At 36.3% G+C, this 23,932-nt stretch overlaps 1 protein-coding gene across 1 annotated transcript; it reads left to right on the top strand.

Annotated features, from left to right (window-relative positions):
- Positions 1-23,140, top strand: LOC129272016 (protein wntless homolog). Its single transcript, XM_064106203.1, has 11 exons — positions 1-260; positions 9,203-9,469; positions 10,900-11,030; positions 11,535-11,720; positions 13,008-13,144; positions 13,842-13,882; positions 15,074-15,201; positions 16,699-16,796; positions 17,338-17,401; positions 20,098-20,241; positions 21,021-23,140. Exons 1-11 carry the CDS (start codon positions 155-157, stop codon positions 21,270-21,272), a joined length of 1,554 nt encoding a protein of 517 aa, XP_063962273.1. The 5' UTR covers positions 1-154; the 3' UTR covers positions 21,273-23,140.
- The last annotated feature ends 792 nt before the right edge of the window (positions 23,141-23,932 follow it).

Raw genomic sequence — 23,932 nt, 5'->3', positions numbered from 1 at the left:
GACATCCAATTGAATTGCCCGTCTTCATATCTCGAGCGGTCTGCTGATGTCTGAATTCACCCCCATTTAATTCCGAATTGTACTTTCTCCTTTCCAAAATCTGACAGTGAAATTGCCTGAGATCAGAGTGTTGGATAATACCTGAAGTTTCGTCATGGCGGGTGTTGTGATTGAAAACCTCAGCACAAAGAAATTGATGGGAATTGTTGTTCTCCTTCTGCTGCTGCAAATCATCTGTTTTCTTGTGGGTGGTCTTATCGGTGAGTCTATGCCGACGTTTCGGCCTGGATGCCTCGGTGTGTGTGTTGGCAGTTCACCCGCAGTTCTGCCATGCAAGTCTCTGTGCTGTGCAGCTGTAGTGGAACGGTCATTGACTTGTTTTGTCCATGTGTGGTGGTTTGCCAAGCGGAGCGTGAGTCACTGTTCTTACTTGGAATGAGTTCAGTTAGATTTGATGTGTGCTCTTTGTTAATTTCGAGACGTTCCAACGCTCACTTGAATTCTAATTTTTTTAAATAAAACATTTTTTTCTTTTGACTTTTGTTTTGAAACAAATGTTGATTAGGCTGTGGATGGAAGGATGCAAAGGTCAAGTCCACCCCAAGAAAATGTTCATTTGAAATTGAATAAATAGAGAAAATCGAAATAGCATAACGCTAAAAATTTCATCAAAATCAGATGTGAAGTAAGAAGACATTTTAAAGTTTCGCTTATTTTTCACAAAACAGTGATATGCAGAACACAGCGACATGCAAATGAGACAGTCGATGATGTCCCTCACTCACTATTTCTTTTGTTTTTTATTGTTTGAATTATACAATATTTCATTTTTTTACAGATTTGACAATGAGGACCAACTTGACTGAACCATATAGTATTAAACAATGCTAATTCCACATTTTCAGGGAGGAATTAATCGTTTCACTTGACAATCACAATGAGGGGAAAATTAGAATATTTCATATTTCAAATAATAAAATCCAAAAGAAATAGTGAGTGGATGACGTCATCAGTCTCCTCATTTGCATACCGACCAGGATGTCCATATAACTGTTTTGTGAAATTAAGCGAAACTTTAAAATGTCATAACTTATTTTACAACCGATTTTGATGAAATTTTCAGTGTTACTGTTATGCTTGTTGGATTTTTCTCTTTTTATTCAAATAAACTTCTTGCTTGGGTGGACTTGTCCTTTAAATTTCAAAGACAGTTGAAAGTGAGAGAGTGAAATGACCGAGCAATCTTGACATTAGGGTGCTTAAAGTGAAAAAGGATTTCGTGCACACTTTGGTGAATTTTGTAAAAAGTTTAAGTTACAAAATGTATGTTTTCAAAAATTTTAGGGGGCAATTGCCCCCTGGCCCTGCCACCCCCTTCCTGCGTATGGCCATATCTCTGTAATTATGAAAGCCTGTCATTAGCTTCATGGTAAATTCACACAAGTCTGTCACTACATGTACTCCAATAAATGGCTTACTTGATACATGTAGCATAATTTGAAAGTGGTGGATGTGATTTGACAACTGCATTTTGCAGGACTTATTTTGTGATTTTACATGAAAATTTATTTTGATCAGGTGTGTAATAAAAGTGATCTGTGTTTTTCTGTGTAGTATGAAATCTATTCCAAATATCAGCCAGATATATTTCTTTATAGTTTCCTACTTGTAATGTAAATCACTATTTTTTAAAAGGTAAATTGTCAAAGAGCCCCGTTTTACAAAAGAAATATAAAAAAAAAACATTGCAGAAGATGGTGCTAGAGTCTAGGCTAAAATACATACATGAATTTTAAGGAAAAAGAATGTAGTGGCTTCTAACATGTTCATGATCTTCAGTTTAATTTGCATTATTGATCCATCATCAAAGCTTTAGCTTTGATGATGGATCAGTAATTGGGTATCAGAGTTGCTTTTTGTTGCATTGATTGTTCATCGATGAAATTTGATGATGGATAAGTAATTTTGATAATTAATATGCAATGAGTTAATATTACAATCAAATTATCAAAATGTTTAAATTAAAAGAGATAGAGAAAAGTTTTCCATGGTCCCAAACTTGTAGCTTTTGAAAGCTCCTTGATTGATACGTGTATGTAAAACAGTAAGGGTTTATTTCCAATTCGTCTAATGCCAATTCGTCCAATTGCCAACTCGTCTACTATCATTTGGTCTACCATCAGTTCATCCACTCACCACATGGTCTACTTTATTAATGCCATTCCGTCTATTAAACAGTTGGAAAGTCAAAAGGGGCCTAAGCTTTCGATCCTAGCAGAATCTTCCTCGGAGGCAAAATGACAAACATATAAAGTGGAACAACCTTAAACAGTTGTTCCAATAGTCATTTGGTCCATATACCATGTGGTCTAATTAATCTAAAGTGTTAATTGTGCATGTAGCGGCATATTATGCATTATAGTATGGGAGTTAGAATTAGGACACTATTGTTTTAAGCACAGCATAGAGGCACGTGTATTATATGCATACCCCAAATTCCTGCACTCCAATGTTTACCAGTGTCTAATCAGGTATAAATATGTTTAGGTAGTGATAGATCCAATGACCAACGCAGTGACCAAGGGGGTAACTTTCTCATAATTCTCTTTGTGTGGAAGAAGATGCATTTATAGTGGGCTCAAGCAGGAGTATTATTCATTGTGTTCGAAGTCACTCTTAAGAGGAGAGGTTGGACTTAGAAAGAGAGAGCAATCCTGATTAAGCTGTTGTAAATAGGGTTCTAACAGTTGGTGAGTTATTTCATATTTATCTTTATGTATAAGAATTGTTACAGCACTATAGTTTATCAGAACTACTATAGAGTATAATTGAATACTTTTCTCATTTGTTATTGAGTTATATTAGGTATATTCATACTGTTTATTGATATTCATACATAATTATGTTTACCAAATTTAGATGGAGATACAGATAATTAAGATTTCATTTAGATATGTTGATAACAGTCAACTACATTAATTGCATTGGTATGAGTTGTATATAAATTGTATTTAATTGTTTACTCTGATATTTACTTAGTTGTTTATAATTAAGTACTAGTATCTTATTTCTTGTATTATATTCCATCTATCATTTATGTCATTTTCTCTGTTGTTTTCAGTCAAACCACTTGCGTTACACTTGAATTTCACTTGCACTACACTTGCTGAATTACACTGGCTGTAATAACATATTGGTGAAATCGTTGAGGTAGTCACAAGAGGTGATCTACAATTAAACGTTGTAAATACATCGCACATTTGGAACTGTTCAGTGTGTTTTGTAACTGTTCTCGCGTTGGCGAATGATTAGTGCGTTTGGCACCGAACCCCTAATGTTGAAGGATCAACATTAAAAAATGAATGAACAGAAAATGGGTATTAGACTATTAGACCAACTGGTTATTAGACAAAATGGTAATAGACGAACTGGTGATTAGATGAAGTGATGATTGGACCAAATAGTTGTTAGACGAAATGTTAATTTAATGGACGGAATGGCATTAGACTAAAATGAAGGTTGACCATGTGGTGAGTGGATGAGTTGGCAGTGGACGAATTGGCAATTTACCATATTTAAGTAATGCATGGAAGGGGGCAAAATCTTAAAATGATATCTTCATACATGTAGATAGTTTGATTGGATATTTTTTAGAATGTTGGTATGCAAAATATGCATTGTACATGTACATACATGTAGTCTGGAATCATGTGGCATATACATGTATAGTTCTTCATAATTCGCTATACATTATTCGTCCTTGGTGATTTTGTTGGACTCTGTTTCAGTATTAAATGGTCATTACCAAACAATAATTATTCTTTAATAAACACTATTCAAAGAATTGTGCAACTGGGTGATTCCATGCATGATCAGTCACATTACCCTTATCTGGTGAGCAGTTTTAAAAGAGTAAGACTTTCTGTCAAGTTTATACTGAGAATTCAACTTGACAATTACATGTATGTACTTGTACGGAAGCAAATCAAGCAATACATTGGTAAACGGCTGCTGTCTTTATTGTGAAAGCCACGGCAGTGGTCGCATTACTACACAAAAAGGACATGGCAAAAAGGCAAGTGATTACTCTTAAATGATTCTTTCAAATCAAAACTTTTTTTCTGATTTTATTACCAGTAAAAGATCGGACATTTCAATTTCGTATCACTGCAAATTTAATCCTTTCCACGCATACTTCACAACTAAATGTTAAACTTTTCTATGCCTACTCATGGTTTCATTAGTGACTTTCACAGCTTTGTTATCAGGGAACCAATTGGGCAAGCCTGGACATAGCCTATTGGGGCTCGTTGATGGTTATTACAATGTTGATGATGATGATGATTATAATTACAGTGTATGTATTATTATTATTATCATCACTATTATTTGTATTATTATTATTATTATTTATTATAATAATAATAATAATTATTATTATTATTATTGTTATTATATCCAATATCAAGACATCATGCACATGCTGGTACATATGCATGTATGCCTACAGGCTACAGTGTAAACTTGCAATACTACATTACACAAAGATGTTCACATGTACATGTACATACAGCAAAATAGCAAATACCACTGAAAATTACATCCCAGGGCCGCACACCCATACTTTTATGGTAGTTTGATGACAATGCCTTGTACTGAACCCCAATGAAAATGAACTACAAGGTCAAACCACTTAGCTCTACACAACTGCAAAATGGTTACTCTATACTGAAAGGAATAACTCTGATTGCCCAAAGGCAAGTCGATTTCCAATAATTGGAATCTCTGCACTTGAGGTTCAAGTTTATTACAAATACAATTGATTTTTGTTTGCGTAGAAATAGAGATACTTGTATGAACTTTTATATGTGTTATCAATTATTCCAAGCACAATATTGATGATTATTATTGGATAGAAAATGAAAGATAATGAAGGCATTGATGGTTGAAGTAATGATAATGATTAAAAATAAGATGAGAAATTAGGTTGGAATTTCAACTGTAAGCTTCAGTTTTATTGCACTGCAATTTCTTTTCAAAACAGTCGGTATTAAAGTATACTGCTTTTTACACTTATTCTGGTGGTGGAAAAAAGAGAGAGATGATGGTAAAGGATTTTTTTTCTTTTCTGATCAGGGGCTTCTATAGTTCTGTTCATATCATAATTATTATACTTTGTTACTAGTATGAACCTTAATATTAATAATCAAGGCGAAGTTTTTTCTTAGAAAATACATGTATGTGTACATGAAGGAGAACTGTTTGCATACAGGTGAAATCACAAAATTAAAGCTTTTATTCTTTGATGGAATTTTACCCAACTTTCATTGCTTCTCTATTTTTTCTCTGCTATATACAGTTACAGTATGGATGTACTTGTTACACGTTTAGGTAAATCTGAACTTCTGAAATAACTGATTGTCAGATTTTATAAATGAAAGTGAAAAACTTTGATGAAAATGCCTTAAATTCTTGAATTAATTGGATTGATCTATTGTGGATCGACTTATTCGTATTTATTTATTCATTCATTCATTCATTCTTTCATTCATTCATTCATTCATTTATTTATTTTTTATTTACAAATATATTTGATTGATTAATTGATATTGTATTTTGAATTCATCTATTGATTGTTACTCCATAATGTATTGTTGGAAATAGAAATCAGAAGTGTAAATCCTCCACAAACTATTTTTTGCCAATTTGAGGAATGCTAGGAGAATTAGTCTAAAAATACCTAATGAAAGCTGTGTACTTCTAGGCCTATATAGTGTGTGTTAATGCGATTCTGATAAAGAAAGTGTTGTACACACACTGTATCCCCTCAAATGAATCAAGCATTGAGAGACCCATCCCCACCAGCCCAAGTTTTCAAATCACAGTGCTCATGATTGACAAAATTATCCTGATCAGATCAATCCCAAAATGATTTGTTATTATCTTGAGATTGCAATCCTGAGTCAACGTTGGATTTTTTTCCTGGAAAATATACCCGGTAATGGTATTTAATGATAAGAATTTACAAATAATCATGGTAATTTATTCAATGGGACCATAGCACTTTATTCATGTTTCGCATTCCAAGGTCACATTCCAAGCTCAAGCGAGAATCCCTCCAGTTGAGTCAACGGAGATGTATTCTTGAAGGTTTGGGATCAATCCTACATATAAATCCTGCCGATTGGGTTTCACCTCAATAATTACTGGATATTAGCTGATATGCCCATTAGGCCCTACATATAATGCTCAAATTGGTATTAAATCCAATACATGTAGATCTAGAATATTGAGAAAAAAAGATTGAGAGGGAAGTGGATGAATAGCATTTCTGAATTTTGTAGAGTGGAGATATAGTCTTTCTAACACTCACATCTGCCATCAAGTGCACTTGTGGTTTGGTAGTAAAAGCATTCAAAGCTCTCTGCTGTGCTAACTAAGGGTGTGTAGCTCTTCCATTGCATAGAGAGAATCGGTGTTTCAATTGTCGTTTCAGAATGCTGATCGCAAACATGAGAGTGCTATTAAATGCTTAATTTTTTTAGGCGAAATTGTGATCTGCAGCTGGCATCGCATTTTGCCTTTATTGTGTTGAAATTGGATGGTCTGAGAATAGTAAATTTGTTATTAAACTTCATGTACATTTATGTAAGAAACCTGGCTGAATGTTCACTTTATCGGATATATGATGGTGGCTGGGCTTAATAGCAAGGAATATGGCAAGGAAACCGCGGCTGATGGAGCAGCAGTGAATAAAGCTGAGAGGGTTTACACACTAGGGGGGAAGTATTATTTCTGAGGACATGCCACAAGTAATACACTCTTCTTCTTTGATGTGCCGCTGATGGAGATCTGTAGTCTTCTCATTCAGACACAAGTAGTTCAAAATGGGATTCTGAGCTTGAAGGGTGCATGGGCTGGAGCCTGGATGACAATAGGGAGGGGGGGGGGGTCTTGCAAGTCTTTTGGGCTTTTGGAAAGTCAGATTTCTTCTAACAGACAAAATTGGACTAAATTGTATGCAGTGGTTTTGTCCATGCGATGCTACATGTAGACCTTTTTTAACGTAATAATGTAGCATGAAGTGCATGTAGGTGAATGTGGATAAAGTACAGCAGGGAGGGAGTGTGGCTATTGTAAAACGACCATTTAGCCGACATGGGTCCTCAGTTTTCAAATCGTGATGGTTAATAATAGGTGAATATATGGTTGTTGTGTTTCTTTTTGTCTGTCGTAAATATGTGTTCTTTCAAAACACAAATTGAAGTGCTGTAAAGGTGCTTTTGTATGTTCACTGAAAATGGTTTGAGAGCAACCGAGATCTTGATCATGATTTTGTTTCATCCCTACATTGGCCTGCTCCTGGCTTGGACGTTGGGTACCCTAGAGGTTGACCTTGATAAGTACATGTACATCCTAGGTCATGGTGCCCAAACGTTGCACAGTGGCATTTATAATGGGAAGGGGGATTAGATTAGAATTGAAAAAAAAATGGTTGAATGCTATCCTGCAGGAACAGTGTATTGAGTTGGCACTTATTTTGGTATTTTCTACATACCGAACATGTACATGTAGCTGACTGATATATATGAGAACACATTTTCCATAGACCTCCAGCCGCACATGAGTGGCAATGATGAATGATGAATTGCTATCATATCAGAATTGTGTTAAAGGCATTTTGATCTGTTGTACGTAGGCCCTACACATAATTCATCCCAGAGTCCTGCCAAAATGCTTCACACATTTTCCATTGATAGACCCCAAGCCTATTTCCTACATTTATGCCTACATTGGGAATCAGTATGTATAAAAAGTTGTTTTTATTCTGCTATCATCATACAGGAACTATTGTTGAGTTGGCATTTTAGTGTGTTATTCTTCATGTATCGATAGTGACCGCCTGATCATGCAACATATATATTTTCCAAAGACCCCAGGCTGCATACAATGTCAGTTATGCTTACAGTATAATGCAGGCTCAGTCACCAAGAAAGTTGGTTGTAAAAATGATATACAATATAATCCTGCATGTCTGGCAGTTGGCCACTATTGCGAGTCCTTCATAACACCAGTTGTACACTGTATGTCTCATCATAATTTGACAGATACTGTACTGTACTTGGATGATGATGGTACATCATACATTTTTGCCTACAGGTATATGTCCTTGTTGATATGTACATGTACACATCTAATACACATGTACATGCCCTGTAAATTCTGAAAGTGTGGAAAAAAGAAAAGGGCATAGACTGTGCAGTATGTAGTTTGCAAAATAAAGTTTCATTAAAGCATGACTGGCAGCAACTCGTACACCAATCAAGTTTTAATGGGTCAATTTCCTTTTGTTTGAAGTTGTTCCCTGCATATGCCAAAGGCGGTGTCGTGTGTAGCCTACTGTAGGACTTTCACATCGCATTTTATTCTATATAATGCTGCCCCCATCCCCGCCAGTTTTAACAGCTATCAGAGTGATTTTTTTTATTTTAATATTTTGCTCTTGGAGATTGACATCTGGTATTTGTCTACTGATGCCCATTGGATTTGGAGCTTTCACTTTATATTTTAGAACTTTAAAAAATATGCTGAATTTTTTAATTGAATACAGTACATGTATCTCTGCAGGGAAATGTATCATTTACACTTACATGTACTGGGGAAAAGTTTATGCATGGCTGGTCCATAAAAAGAGAACATAAAACGTGAAGTTATTGTGGGATTTCCACTTCAAGACAGTTTTATAGCATCTGAGTCATCTTGCATTGGAGGTCCAAATTAGAGCCTACTCAACTCTGTATTTGAAAATACACTACACTGCAGTGATTCGTGTACAAAAGCCTACAGGAGGATCTTTTCAGTTGTTAATGGGTTAAATCCTTGAAGTCTGTCAGGCAAATTGCAACTACTTATTTTGCTCATGTTACTCTACAAGTCTTATCCTACATATCACCTGCATTCAGCTTGTATATTAATGACAAAATACAGCATGAAATTTCAGTTTTATAAGGCATATAGTTAGCTGCATTGGTATTTCTCCGAATTCAACCAAATCTTATACATATTTTCTGTTTGCATAACATGAGCAGTCCATTACAAAGGGATAGTTCTCATGTTGCATAATAATAAAAATATTTAATGGCTCATGTCTGATACAAAATAATGTGATTCTTTTATTTTTTGTTTTATTTATACTGTGCAGCACCCTCGCCAACTTCTGCCCACACCCATCTGGCTACAAAGTGTGTTGACCCCGCCATCAGTCTTCAGAAGGCCTTTGTACCCCATGGACCCGATGCCTGCTCAAAGGTGTCCACATTCGCCGAGGCGACGGAAAAGAACATTGAGGCGGATTGGATCGTCTTTTCTATCCTGATGCCCCACCGTCCGAACAGGATGGACCGCAGTTTCCAGTACATGCTGGGTGTGATGTCGCTGGATATTGTTTATAAGGAGGATAATGATATGGGTAAGTTATGAGTAGTGCATAAAAAGAAACCGGGAAGAATGGTTGGGATGGAATGGAAAGGGATGACCTGGAAATGCAAAAAAAAATTTTTATTTTCATTAAAGTGGGGGGGGGGCAAAGCATTTTTATTTATCTGGTTGGGATTACTGTGAAGTCTCATTTCACCACTCAATTTGCTTTGTTTTATGCATTTTTTGGTAATAAGCCTGAACAGGGCCCCATGTTACAAAGAGTCACAATTGATCCAATCAACCTCAACTACTGGTGTATGGAAATCCATCAATGTCATATTTGTTTCTGCAGGAAACTTTGCACAATATTCTCTTAAAGGAGAATGAAACTCTTGGAGCAAGTTAGCTTTTGTGAAAGCAGAAAAATCAAAGAATAAGATCAACAAAAGTTTGAGTAAAATAGGACTAGCAATAGAAGAGTTATCCCAGCCATGGCGTAATTTCCTTCAGCAAGAAACTCATCCACATTGTGCTGCACTCAACCCAGGTGAGGTGAATGGGTACCCGGTAGGAAGAAATTCCTTGAATGCTTGAGCGCCTAGGCAGCTCAGCTATAAAAGCCGGGGTAATAATAATAGCAGGGCCTGCTGGTAGAACAGTTTTCGAAACTGAAGTGGCTACCCTGGGTAAATATACCTATATTATTATTATTATTATAGCATTTGAATGTCGAGATCACTAATGCTATGGAGATCCTCCTATTGGCAATGCGACCAAGATCTATGATGTCACAGATGAACAACTCTCCCCTTTTGGACACTGATAATATACCCCAAAACATCTCTTTTTGCTCATTCTAATCATATGACAAACGATTCATCAATGATATAATGTTGTGAAACCTCTGCTCTTGTCCTCTCATAAAGAGAACACCTCACTTTGTGATAGACTCTATAAAAGTGAAAATATAAGTGAAATAAGTACTAAAGTAATGAGGAGTTGTACGTGTGTGACATCACAGATCTTGGTCGCATTGCCATTGGGAGGATCTACATGGCATTAGTGATCTCAATATTCAAATGCTCATAACTTTCTTATTATTCATTCAATCTTCCTGAAACTTTCAACAATATGTTTCTTTGATTTTTCTCTTTGATATGGATTCAGCTGGTTTCAAAGGTTTCATTCTCCTTTAAACAAAGAGAAGCACACTTAATTTTCAAGAAAACAATGAATGTATGAATATAATTCATATCAAGAAGATATTTTGAAGAAACATGCAGTTTAAATGTTGACATTGCTTGATTTCCATATGGTTGATCGGACCAATCACAACTCTTTGTAAGACGAGGCCCCGAACTTCTGTATGCTGGTCAGGATTGTATGTCCCAACTCAAATTTCATCTCACCACACTCAATTCTGTTTTTGTATAATACCCCAAAGTTTCATTTCTTCCTGTGTGCTTTATTCATTTGAAGGTGACGAGCCTGAACTGACCCTCCTTGTTGAGATGATGTATAATAACAATGACAATGCTCAAGGTGAATGGAAAAAAATGTACAGTATCAATGAGACCAGGAAACTCAAGTGTGAATTCTATCATCAGAAGGTAAGTACTATATGGCTTGGAGGGGGTGGGGGCAGTGTGTGTGGGGGTTGGGGAGGGGTGGGTTGCAGGAACATACACCTGTTGTGATTCATTGCAAATATTTGTTATGAATTTACATATGCAGTAGGTTGGATTAAGTGATGCCAAGTCAATTCATACTTATACTCATGTTCAGCTTTAATAAGAAAAAGGCTCTTTTTCTCGATTAACTTGTATATCAGTCGTTGACAAGCATGCACTGAATAATTTACGAATATGAATGTAATGATGAATTTGGCAGATACAGTTGTGCTTGGCATAATAGTTACATATCTATCGCTCATTGTCAGAAATGTTGTTACTGTAGTGTTTTTTTAACTTTTGAAATAGAAAACTATTTTGATCAGCAGTGTGTATAAATGCAGAAGAAAGCGTTGAACTAAAAAAAAACAAGAATTAAAAAACCTTGGCTTAAAATGCTACATTTTGAGTGAATCTGTTTCCCCTTTCTTCTTTCACCCTTAGACTCCTGAAGCAGAAGGATATAGCTATGACTGTGAGCCCATCCCCCTCTTTGAGCTTGGTACAGTGCATCACAAGTACTACCTCCTCAACGTCAGGTTACCCGTCTGGGAAGTCGACCCTGATACACAGGAAGTCATCAGAGAACTCAACACCAATCTTGGAGCAGTCCAGGAACTCTCTGTTGTTGTGAGTAATTAGACATACGTTTTTTTTACAAGACCCACCTTAACAACATTAGGCTTTCCGTCTGCGAGGTAGACCCTGATATCAGAAAGTCATCAGAGAACTCAACACCAATCTTGGAGCAGTCCAGGAACTCTCTGTTGTTGTGAGTAATTAGACATAGGTTGTTATTACAAGTCCTCCCTTCTCGACATTAGATTTTCCATCTGGGATGTAGACCCTGATAACAGAAAGTCATCAGAGAGCTCAACACCAATCTTGGAGCGGTCCAGGAACTCTCTGTTGTTGTGAGTAAAATAGACATAGGTTGTTGTAGTTCTTCCTTCTTGACATTAGATTTTCTGTCTGCGAGGTAGACCCAGATACACATGAGGTCATCTGAGAACTCAGCACCAATCTTGGAGCAGTCTAGGAGGTGTCTGTTTTTGTAAGTAATTAAAATAGGCTGTTCTCACAAGTCCTGCCTTCTCAACATTAGGCTTTCTGTCTGCGAGGTAGACCCTGATTCACATGAGGTCATCTGAGAACCCAACACCAATCTTGGAGCAGTCTAGGAGGTGTCTGTTTTTGTAAGTAAGTATAGGTTGTTATTACAAGTCCTTCCTTTCTCGACATTAGATTTTCCATTCCGTGTGGGAGGTAGACCCTGATACACATGAGGTCATCAGAGAACTCAACACCTATCTTGGAGCAGTCCAGGAATTCTCTGTTGTTGTGAGTAATTAGACATAGGCTGTTTTCAGAAGTCCTTCCTTCTCGACATTAGATTTTCCTTTCTGTGTGGGAGGTAGACCCTGATACACATGAGGTCATCTGAGAACTCAACACCAATCATGGAGCAGTCCAGGAACTCTCTGTTGTTGTGAGTAATTAGACATATTTTGTTATTACAAGTCCTTTCTTCTCGACATTAGATTTTCCGTCTGGGAGGTAGACCCATATACACATGAGGTCATCAGAGAACTCAACACCCGTCTTGGAGCAGTCCAGGAACTCTCTGTTGTTGTACTTGTAAGTAATTAAGAATAGAAGGGTGGGAGTGAGACATATTCCATTTCCCTCACCTCTGGGATCATCGCATATGGTATAAAGTAATTGAGTGAAATCATTCAAGACTTTATAGATATTCATCATTCCATAAATGCTATGTATAGGTATCAAGAATATTTCTTATTGATTTTTACAATGATTTGGGCCACTTGGAACGCTTTGTGGAAAAGGGTGACAAAATATGAGATGAATCTGCTGATAAAATCTTTTGCCTCTTGGTTTCTACATGTATGCATTCAGGAGATTCATCAGAATGGTGGATTCACGCTGGTGTGGTTAACGTTGAAGACGGCCCTGTTCCCACTGGTTATCCTAGCTATGATCTGGTTCTGGAAGAGGATTGTTCAGCTGGCAAGGCCACCAGTGCTTCTTGAGAGGTAAGTTCATGTACAGTATCAAGCAGGCACGGATCTAGCCACCATAACCTTGGAGGGGGGACTATTGTGTTCAACCTGGCCATACATGTATCTGCCACTGGTATCAGGGAGGAAAAGAAATGTACTTTTCAAGGGCAATTTTCTTTCACTTTTGGGCGATTGCTGCATTATTTTTGCTATTTGTTTTACAGCCAGCAATTGTATGATGAATGTGAATATCCCTATTTCTGCCATATTTAGCTTATTGATCTTGTAATTATTCTTCAATAGATCTTGGGTTGAAGCTGGAAAAAATGGTCACCCCAAAGCATTCAATTTGGAGAAGTTTAGGGGTAATTTGGCTGTGATTAGGATGAAATAAACCATCCCCCTTTATTTCCGATACTGGAGGTATGTACAATGGTGCTAAAAAATTTAGTGAACATCACCAGAAAATGCACTACTTCATGCTGAGTGCTGAATGGAGAAAATAACACTACAATATTTGGCGAGCCCAGATAAATGAACTTTATTGTATGTAATACTTTATCAAATGACTTCATAATAAAACATCTTAAACATGGCAGAACTATGTTTTTTATTGGGCTCTTTTCATTGAGCAGAATGATGCTGGTGTCAACTTTGTTTTAATGTAGTCCCTGAAATATGTTCTTATATATTCATTTGTATTTTGTCTTCTTTTTTTTTCATTTTGTAGAACAATCCTAGCTCTGGCCATCACAATTAGCATTCTAAATTGTAAGTATACACACATGATATGACTACATTTCCCAATCCTTGTTATCCTGGAGGGTTGATCATAATGTATTGTCATCTCACTTTATGTATGTAGTCTTTGGCTAGACATAATATGGAGTTTTGGACAAGAACAGCATCTCAGTCCACTGATAATGTGTGTCCATGTAATTGAGTTGGCCTGTGGACTAGAGATGAATACATGTTAGATCTCACGGGAGGCATACAACCACCTTCTTTTGCCTTTGGCATATGTTTATTGTATAGCAACGTTTTACAGAGAGCAATATAGAAAACTGCACACAATCATTTCCTGGGAAGCATTTCATGATAGTCAGTGATTTTCAATGAATATTTTGATAAGTTACTGCAACTCTTTGCATCAGACTGGCTGTGAGCAAATTTTTCAGCGGAGATAAACAGTGTCAGACCTAGCCAAGGAGAATGCGCTCCACAAAACTAATGGCCCGAATTCACGAAGGTGGTTTTTGAAACAATCGGTTGAACCCATAGTTTATGCAGAGTTCCTGTATAAAGTACGTTTATTTACCACGTATATTAATAAATGTCCAATGCTGATGAGCCCTTTTGTCACAGTGCGTGAAATTGATGCCTGTTGCCATTGCTAAGTACGCTATTATATTAATGAGTCCTCTGTTTGAAGAGTGGACTCATTAATTCAAAACAGTGGACTCGGGAATAAAATAGCATGGATAATTTCGCACACTCTGACAAGAGCACACATCAACATTGGACATTTATCAATATACGCGGTAAATACATGTACTGTAATTCATACAGAAAATCTGCATAACCATGGGTTCAACCGATGGTTTTAAAAACCACCTTTGTGAATTTGGGCCATTGTGTCTGATCCTGCTAGACCTGTGCCTAAATATTAATGATAATGAAAGGCTCCACTGAACAACCAAAAAATAAATTACATTTATTCATGGTACATATATGCATTAGTTTGCAATTCATTGCAACACTATTCTTCTCACAAACACATTATTCTGGATAGTCCCATATTGCTTTGATATGTTTTATAACCGTAGTAGCTTTTTGTCCATAGTCCGAAAGATAAATAAATGTGTTCTTTATCCCTGTACTTTGTAAGTGGCTAATATTCTCTTACGGCATAGTATTGCAGATAGTCCTATATATGTATTACATTGTTATGTTTTCATACAGTACCTTTAGAGTGGCTAACATTCTTCCATGACATGCCCTATATGTTATTACTAAGTGACATCCGACAAGGGGCCTGCTATGCTATGCTCTTTTCATTCTGGATCATCTTTGTTGGAGAGCACATGATGGTAGGTCTACAGTGGGTGATTTCAAGTCCGGTGTTGACCTTTTGGTGTTGGTGTTAGGTCAATTTTTACACGATTTTAACACCAAACATAACATGAAGATGGTCCCGAAAAGTCACTCACTAGTTGTTGAGATGTCAATAATGGGATCTGGATCAGTTTTACAAAATCTGAATGAGTCTTGGAGCTAGGGGAAGCAATCCAAATTCCAACACTAACACCAACACCAAGGCCAACACCGGACTTGAAATCACCCAGTGTGTTTTCACCTTGTATGAAGGATGCATTGTTCACTAGTTACTTTCACAATAATTAATGAATAGGCATGCGCAATAGCTCAGACTGTAGACTTCTGGTTTTGCAATGTTGTTACTTGGGGACAATTCCTACTTGGTGTGCTAGACCCATTCGTTAAGGAAGCTATCCTCATTACCAGGTCTTTCTGGGAGTATCACTTTAAAACAAAACGAGTTGTAGTACAATTTATACAATGGATATGTGAACTTATGAATACGTGCCATCTGTTCCCATTAAAATAGGAATATTCCTATTATGGGGAAAGGAAAATTGCCATTTTAACCAGCTGGTTCCTATTTTTGCAAAAACATTTAGGTACAATTTGATTGGAGATTTAAAAATGTTCTTATTTCTGGAAAGTTTCTCAGTATCTATTTTCCTATTTCTTGACTCGTAGTTGGTAAGTATGTATTTTCCTTTTATATCTTCCAAAGAACTTAATTTTTCAAGCCAATCAATCTTTTGATATTTTTTTTCATCACAATTTTTAGTATAATTTAACTTTTTTCATTACTAAAAATATCATTTAATGTTTAATAATTATAAATAGTGATAATAATGGTATATTTACCCAGGTTAGCCACTTTAGTTCCAATACTATTCTCCCAGCTGGCCATGGTATTATTATTACCCTGGCTTTAGCTCGGCTAATTCAAGAAATTTCTTCCGACCGGGTACCGGTATCCATTAACCTCATCTGGGTTGAGTTCAGCACAATGTGGGTAAATCTCATGCTGAAGGAAAACATGCCATGGCTAGGAATAAAACCCATGTTCCTCAGATTGATAGACAAGAGTCATAACCACTAACAAATAAACGAAAGTATAAATTGAAAATAAATGATTCAATAGCCTATTCTTTGATAATTGTTGCCAGAAAATGTATTTTTGTGCCTGAAAGAATGACACATTTTTTTAATAGCCAGAATCTGATTCTGTCTCATTCACGTCTGACATTTGATGATGATGGTGGTGATGATGATGGTGATGATGATGATGATGATATGATGATGGTGATGATGATGAACAGCATTTGTATAGCAACATTTATCTGTAGTCTAGTGTTTATGACTGGTGTTTTGATGTTGAAAGGAAATAAATTTTTATTTGAAAATTGAAATTTTAATTGTTATTAATACTTTATACATTGCATGTCATGAAGAGAACCATATTCATTCCTTTTCTAACTTTTTTTCTCTTGTAGGATCAACAAGAGAGGAATCGATTGAAAGTTTACTGGAGACAAGTCGGTTCTATGACTCTGGGCTGCATGTGTCTCTTTGTTTTTGACGTTGTAGAAAGGTGAGCTTAAACATGGATCATTTGCAATTGTACTGGGTCAGGTTTGGGTCTCATGTCATCAAAGTGAATATGTATGACCCACAATGTACACCTTGTAACTGAAGTATCCTATTTTTCAAGTTGAGCAAAAGGGGCTCAAAATGTACATTGAAATGAATTATTATAATATTTATTCTTGGATCATTTTGCCAGAAATTTTATTTCAGTACCTATAAGAATGACACATTTTTGTTAACTTTGTCAGAATTTGATTCTGTCTCACTAAAGTCTTACAGTTACACATTGATTGCAGTTTGAATCAACTTGAAGTGATCTTTCAGAGGCAAGAAAAAAGGGATATTCTTCAGTTTCTTGGTAATTTTCAACCATCAAAATACTTTCAAGGAAATATGGATATTTAGTTGATGCAATTGTGTGCACTGTGAACTCTAAAGCAACATTTTATGAAATATTGGTTGGATTCTCTGAATATTCATTTCATAATTGTCAACTTCCGCTAGAATTTTATTTTTGTTTAATTTCATTTCCTTTGAAATTGTAGGGGTGTTCAGTTGACGAATCCTTTCTACTCTTTGTGGAACACTGAGACGGGCAGACGTCTAGCTGTATCCTTAAATCCACACCAATTTATTTGCAATGTGATTTCAAACGATTTTCGATGATAAGTGACATGAAATAGCATATGAAAAATACACATCATTGAGGCCATTAGTATGCGTTACAGGCTCGAGATAACTTTGGAATGGCATTTGGACTGTTTCAATGGTAACAAGTGTGGGTAATCATTCCAATGCCCAAGCAAAGTGATGTGTATGAATATATGTTTTATAAGATATTGATGTGAATCCTTGTTATTTGACATACCATCCTCATCTCAAAACCATGAATAGAACTAAGGGGAACCCAGCCAGGTCATAAATGTTATGTTGGAATGGAGAAAAATAGCTTAGACATAAGGGTGAAAATTTGAAAGAAATCGGACAAGCAACAAGAAAGTTATGGCTGTTTTAGAATTGAGATCCCTATAAGGCTATGTAGATATCAAATTGGAAACTCGGTAAGTAAAGTATGACAAGGGACAAGGACAACTTTCTCATAGGCCATGTACTTAATTATTAGGGATTTGTGTTTTTCTGCTGTACCTATACCCCTGGGGCCCGTTTCTCAACACCGTCATAAGTCTAACTTCTTGACTAAATCGGAGATAGTGAGCTACTTGTCCGCTAACCGTTTCACGAAGCCCTCTTTACCAAGATCGGGTACAACAACCTCACTAAATATTTATGACACCTCCGAACCTGTCATAACTTCTTTCTTAATGACGTAGTGGCATCACGTGGGTAGACTATGACATACAAAATTGCCTCGAAATTTGAAAATTGTAATCTTACGTAATCATTCATAGAAATTGAAATTACATTGCAAAACAGGTGTGATAGATCATTCAATAGTAATTGTTATGCACAGAAACTATCAAAACTGTTGGTAAAACGCAACAAAACCACTCATTTTAAAATAGTAAAGTAATTGAATCGATAAAGATTCTACCACGGCAGGTCATCCATAACTGGACTCGTATTCGTCGTTTTCAAACACTTATCAACATTTTTGATAAATTCTATCTCTAATTTATGCAAAGAATTTGTCAAATCGTGTGTTTCGGTATGTAAAAAAATTAAAAAAAATTAATTTAAACTATATTTTGATGATGTTTGGAACCATAAATAAACGTATAATTATCATTATTTTGCAAAGATAACAATTGTGGTTTACTTTCGTAAACTATCAAAATTTACTATCCCGGGGATACCCATCTCATTGTCCCCATGTGATTTTTTAGTCATGAAATGATATATTCATAATTTGATTTTCTCAGCAATTAGATGCTCAAGTCTTCATGGTTTAAGTATGCATGGTTCATATTTTGCCTCTGCTATTATTTTTATTAGATGTATTTCCAAATCAATCACAATAATTGCAGTTTTATCACATTTTTGCTTTTCAAAAATTATGCTATTTTGTGACTAAGGCTACGTCTCGTCTGCTCTTTCTACCGATAGTATCGATATCAAGGGATTCTAGTTAGGAAGCCCTTCGTGAAACGGGTTTAGTAAGATTGGAACTAACTCCGTGGTTGGTGGATAAAGATATGACTAACTTGTCCAGGTGTTGAGAAACGGGCCCCTGGGGCAGTAATAACCCAGTTAATATATTGTTTTATGTTCTCATGAAAGAAAAACACAATTTGAAGTAAAACGTTTGAATAAAATGACATTTTAGCCATTTCATGTATTGGAGTACATGGAAGAGCCGTCCTTGCCTTTAACTATGACATCACATATGCGGCCAATTTTAAGTCTCCATGTGTATAGTGATTACCAATATTTACAACTTTAAAAAGTTCAAAACTTATTGTTTGTCCAATATTGTTCAAACTTTCACCTACCAACTTGTCTGATTTTTCTTTTTCCTCTAGAAACAAAGTTTTTATTTTGGTGGGATTCTCCTTTAATACTACAAGTCATTAGCAAATTTGCCTACTTGCTGAAATAAATAACTGGTCACATGATATATATGTTTCTACCAATCATTTGATTAGTACCCATTTCGCCATTTTTTGATAAGGTTTATTTACTGCTTAAATGACATGGTACATGTAGATGACAAATACAACAAACATCATGAAGATGTACTGAGTATAAACATATTGTGCATAATATAGGCACAACATTGTTTCAATGATTACTTGAATTATAGAAGGTAGATTTACATAATGTATGCATAAATCATGGTATCTTGTGTTTCTGTACACTGAATTATTGTAAACAAAGCAGGGAATAGTTTCGCTCTACATCTTTGAATAGCATTTTTGGTCATTAGAGAAAAGCTCTGAACTAAGTAATGTACAGTCCTAAGTAAAAATATGCTATACAAAAGACTTTATGCATAGCAGTCTTTCAAAAATGTGGTGCAAATTGCAATGCGATACCAGGAAAATTATTCCCTGCGAAGCATCAAACAGTTGAACTTTTGGGGCTGCATTAAATTGACTTTACCCTACAAACATTTTACTTCAAACAATGACTTCATAATATTCATTTTTGGTACTTTCAGTGATAAAAATAAACTTCTTTCAAAATGCAAAAATTAAACCGAAGGGCGATTCTGAAGAAGCATGGCCATTAAATATTGATTGAATACAAAACAGATCCTAATCATGATTCTACAACAATTTCAAGACAACAGTCACAAGACTATTAAGAACAAACAGAAAAGCAATAACCTTGACCAAACTGATCAGATGATCTTTGTGGTACTTGCTGGTATCTGTGGCTTCCTATATACCATCTTCCTTGTCTTCATGGTCTGGGGTGTCTTCAAGAATATCAGCATGAAAAGAGCTGCCCTTCCACATATGGTAGCTGCTAGGAGACTGCATTATGAGGTAAGAGATGCGGATGTGCCTTGGAAAAGGGGGTTAGGGAGAGGGATGGGATTCTGGTTGTGATATCTTCTGTGTCTTCAAGAATGTCAATAGGGAGAGAGATGTTCTCCCACACATGGTGGCCACTAGGGGAATACATGTACTTAATGAGTTAAGAAATGCAGGATGTGCATATGAAAATGGGATGAGGGATTGGGGGTTGTGACATCTTCCTTGTATTCATGGTGTGGGGGGGAATCTTCAAGAATATCAGCATAAAAACAAGCAGCCCTTCCACATATGGTAGCTGCTAGGAGGCTGCATTATGAGGTAAATGATTGGGATGCACTGGGGGGAAAAAAGGGGTACATGTTGTGGAAGTTTGGGTGGGACAGCCATTTAATTATGCTGTTTATAGAGAGTCTTCAAAATAGAACTTTTCTCCCAAACATTGTGGCTGCTAGTAGATAAACATTAGGTAAATGATCAGGATGTATGAGGAGGAAGGTGGTAAGGAATTGGAAGGGGGGTGTAGTAAATGAGGTTGGGGTAGCAGTTGCATGATACTGTCCAATAGGTTTGTATAAGAACATCAGTATGCAAAGAGCTGCTCTCTCTCACATGCTAGTAATTAGGAGAGACTTATCTTTAAAATTCAATAACTTTGTTATTTTCAATCATATTTTGATGAAATTTTCAGCGTTTTGCTAAGTGAATTTTATTCCATTTATTTAGATATAATTATTTTGAGCTCGAAGTTCCAATTTAATAGCTTGTCTAATTTGTTTTATTCATGGCAGGGACTGATCTACCGTTTTCGCTTCTTCATGTTATTCACCCTCGTCTGCGCCGTCATGACGGCCATCTTCTTTATCTTCTCCCAAATCAATGAGGGCAACTGGAAGTGGGGGGAGGACAAGCACAACATCCAGTACAGTAGCGCTTTCTTCACAGGGGTGTACGGCATGTGGAACATCTACGTTCTGGCAGTGCTCATTCTCTATGCTCCGTCACACAAGAACAAACCTTTAAGTTTCCAGAATGGTAAGTGAGGCTTTAGCTGTTTGTTTGAAATCTTGGGGGGTGTTTCGTCGTCATCGTGCACCGACAACTGTCAGTTGACAAGGCTGATAATTGACTGAGAATGAATGGCTTCAGACCGTTACTATGACAACTGTCAGTGATTGACTATTTGTTAGTGCTCTCAATTTTCATAAAACAGTGCCCTGGGCTTCTTGGGATCCCTTCAATTCAAATTTACCCTATAAACAAGGTTTTTAAAAACATTTAGTTAAATAAAACAGACTTATTCAGTCAGCTTTTCATCAGTCATAAAAATAAACTTCTTTCAAAATGCAAATATCAAAGGCTGAACATTTTGGAAAGAGATTTTGCGGAAGGAGAAAGTGAATGAAACACAACAGAGGTCTTGGTCATTCTCCAACAGGACTTTTGGTTCAAACATGTATTGCATATACTACAAGGTTGACCTTGACTTCCAGGTTCAAGCTCCATTATCTGCATTGTGTGGTGGGTGGGCTTAAAAAAGAGGGAAAGACCTGAAACTGAACATCCTCCCCAATTAATCATGATTTGTGCGTTTATTTCATTGGTGATTCCCGTTTGTTATCTTAATCTAGACTAGTATACTTTAATAATGCACACCACCCCTGTATGCTGTGAGCAAGAAGAAATTGTAGGAAGAATGCCTACCTGTATAACTGGTATTTCTTATAGTATTGATAAAAGGGGAATCCATGTTTAGGAATAATATGGTGTGTATGAGAGGAAAATCAAAACATAGCCGTGGAAACTTTAAAGAAATTGCAAAAGTAATAATTAAGTTATGACTCAATTAGTATTGGATCACTAAGTCTTGATATATCAAATTGGCAACGTGGTAAGTAAGTAATGACAAGTGATAGGGATAAAATTCTTAATTGCTGTGTATTATCAGGAATTTACACCTTTCTCAGTTCCTATTCCCATTGGCCAGTAATCAACATGTATTAAAGTTTATGCTCTTGTAAATCAAAAATATTATTTGATGTGTAAATCATTGAACAAATGACTAACTGCTTGTCTTATTTGTCTCTATCCTCCCAAAACACCTTTCCATTTTGGTTGGATGGAAGTCTGAAGTCTCCCATAGGCATTTGAGAAAGAGCGCCATCTCTTGTTTATGCTAAGATAATACTAACTTGTTGTGCCTGGCACTTCTACACTGCTGCATAATAAGAAAAAAATTGAAGTAATTTGAATTCATCAAATACCAAACTGTTACTCAATTAAAATGCTGCTTCCTTTCTGACTACACCTGTTGAGTTGTAAACTTACATGTATTACCCCCATACATTTTTTTTAAAGGGATGATACATGTGTGAAACAGTCTGCCAGAAAAGGTACTTTAATACTGCTTCTTCAATGTATTTGAAGATAGACTTGATAAGCATTGGGAGACGATTGCCGATGATTATGAGTGATTTTTTTAAAAGTGATTTCATGTATTTTTTTAGTTTGCTTTTGCTGTCCACCGTACCCCTGCCACCCCTCCCTGCAAACACAGGTAGTACATTTAAAAGGAGAGCAGCAATGGACATTTCTACTTTGATCGGTCCTATGTAATAATAATAATGATAATGATAATGATAATGATAATGATAATGATAATGATAATGATAATGATAATGATAATGATAATGATATTGATATTGATAATGATAATATAGGATTCGTATAGTGCACATATCCACCTTGCTAGGTGCTCAGGGCGCTCCTATGATACCCTGGCTAAGCTAGTCTACCGATTTTGGTGCGCACAGCTTTTTGAGGAATGTACAATATGTACAACATTGTTGGAGTAAAGTAAAGTTAAGCAAAGTGAAGTAAGTAAGTAAGTAAAGTGAAGTAAAGTAAAGTGAAGAAAAGTAAGTAGAAATGACTTTGCCAATAGTAGAAAATTTACCCCTAATGGAAAGAGATTTATATACAATAGGAGGAGGGGTTAGGGGGTGTGGGGAGGAGAAGAGGAGGAAGAGGAGATTAAATCTTGTTCTGAGAAGCCCTGTTAAAATAGGTTGAAGGTACCTCACAAAACTAAAGAATTGCTGCCCCCTGCTGGCAGCTTTATACGAATTTATGTGGAATGGCTCCATTGTATGTGCGTTTTCCTCTGCTTTACTAGTCTAAACATCTTTTCCTTTTTTTCAGTTTTGTGTCCTTTTTGTCTCGATTTGCTGTTAATACTATAATGTTGTAAAACAAAACTTTGATTTTACCATTTGTAGGAGGGAAAAAGAGAGTTTAAAGAGGGAGAGTGAAAGAAAGAGAGTTACTGAAGCGATTGATAGATCAGAAAGAGAGAGAGAGAGATTTTAATATGGAAGGTGATGAAGGATATTTAGAAAAAAAAACACCTTGAAATGCAGCATGGCAAATGGGAGTATGTATGTGGAATGATAATGAGGAGAGAGAGGGAGAGAGTGAGAAAGGGGTGATGAGATGCAGAGGGGAAACAGGAAAGTAACACTACATGTACCTGTATTAAAGGCAACGAAAGACGGAGAGGGAGACAAAGAGAAAGAGGGAGAGGATAGAGGTACAGTAATGGTGGGTGACAGTTTTGTAAAGAGAGAATGCTAAAATGAAGCATGACAAATGGGGAAATGCAATCGGTCATCAGGAAAAGTGGACTGATAAATGGCTCTCCAAA

Source organism: Lytechinus pictus, chromosome 11, assembly GCF_037042905.1.
Source record: "Lytechinus pictus isolate F3 Inbred chromosome 11, Lp3.0, whole genome shotgun sequence".
NCBI classification, from domain to species: Eukaryota; Metazoa; Echinodermata; class Echinoidea; order Temnopleuroida; family Toxopneustidae; genus Lytechinus; species Lytechinus pictus.
The sequence above is the reverse complement of the archived record's forward strand: the minus strand, read 5'-3'. Positions and strand labels throughout refer to the sequence as shown.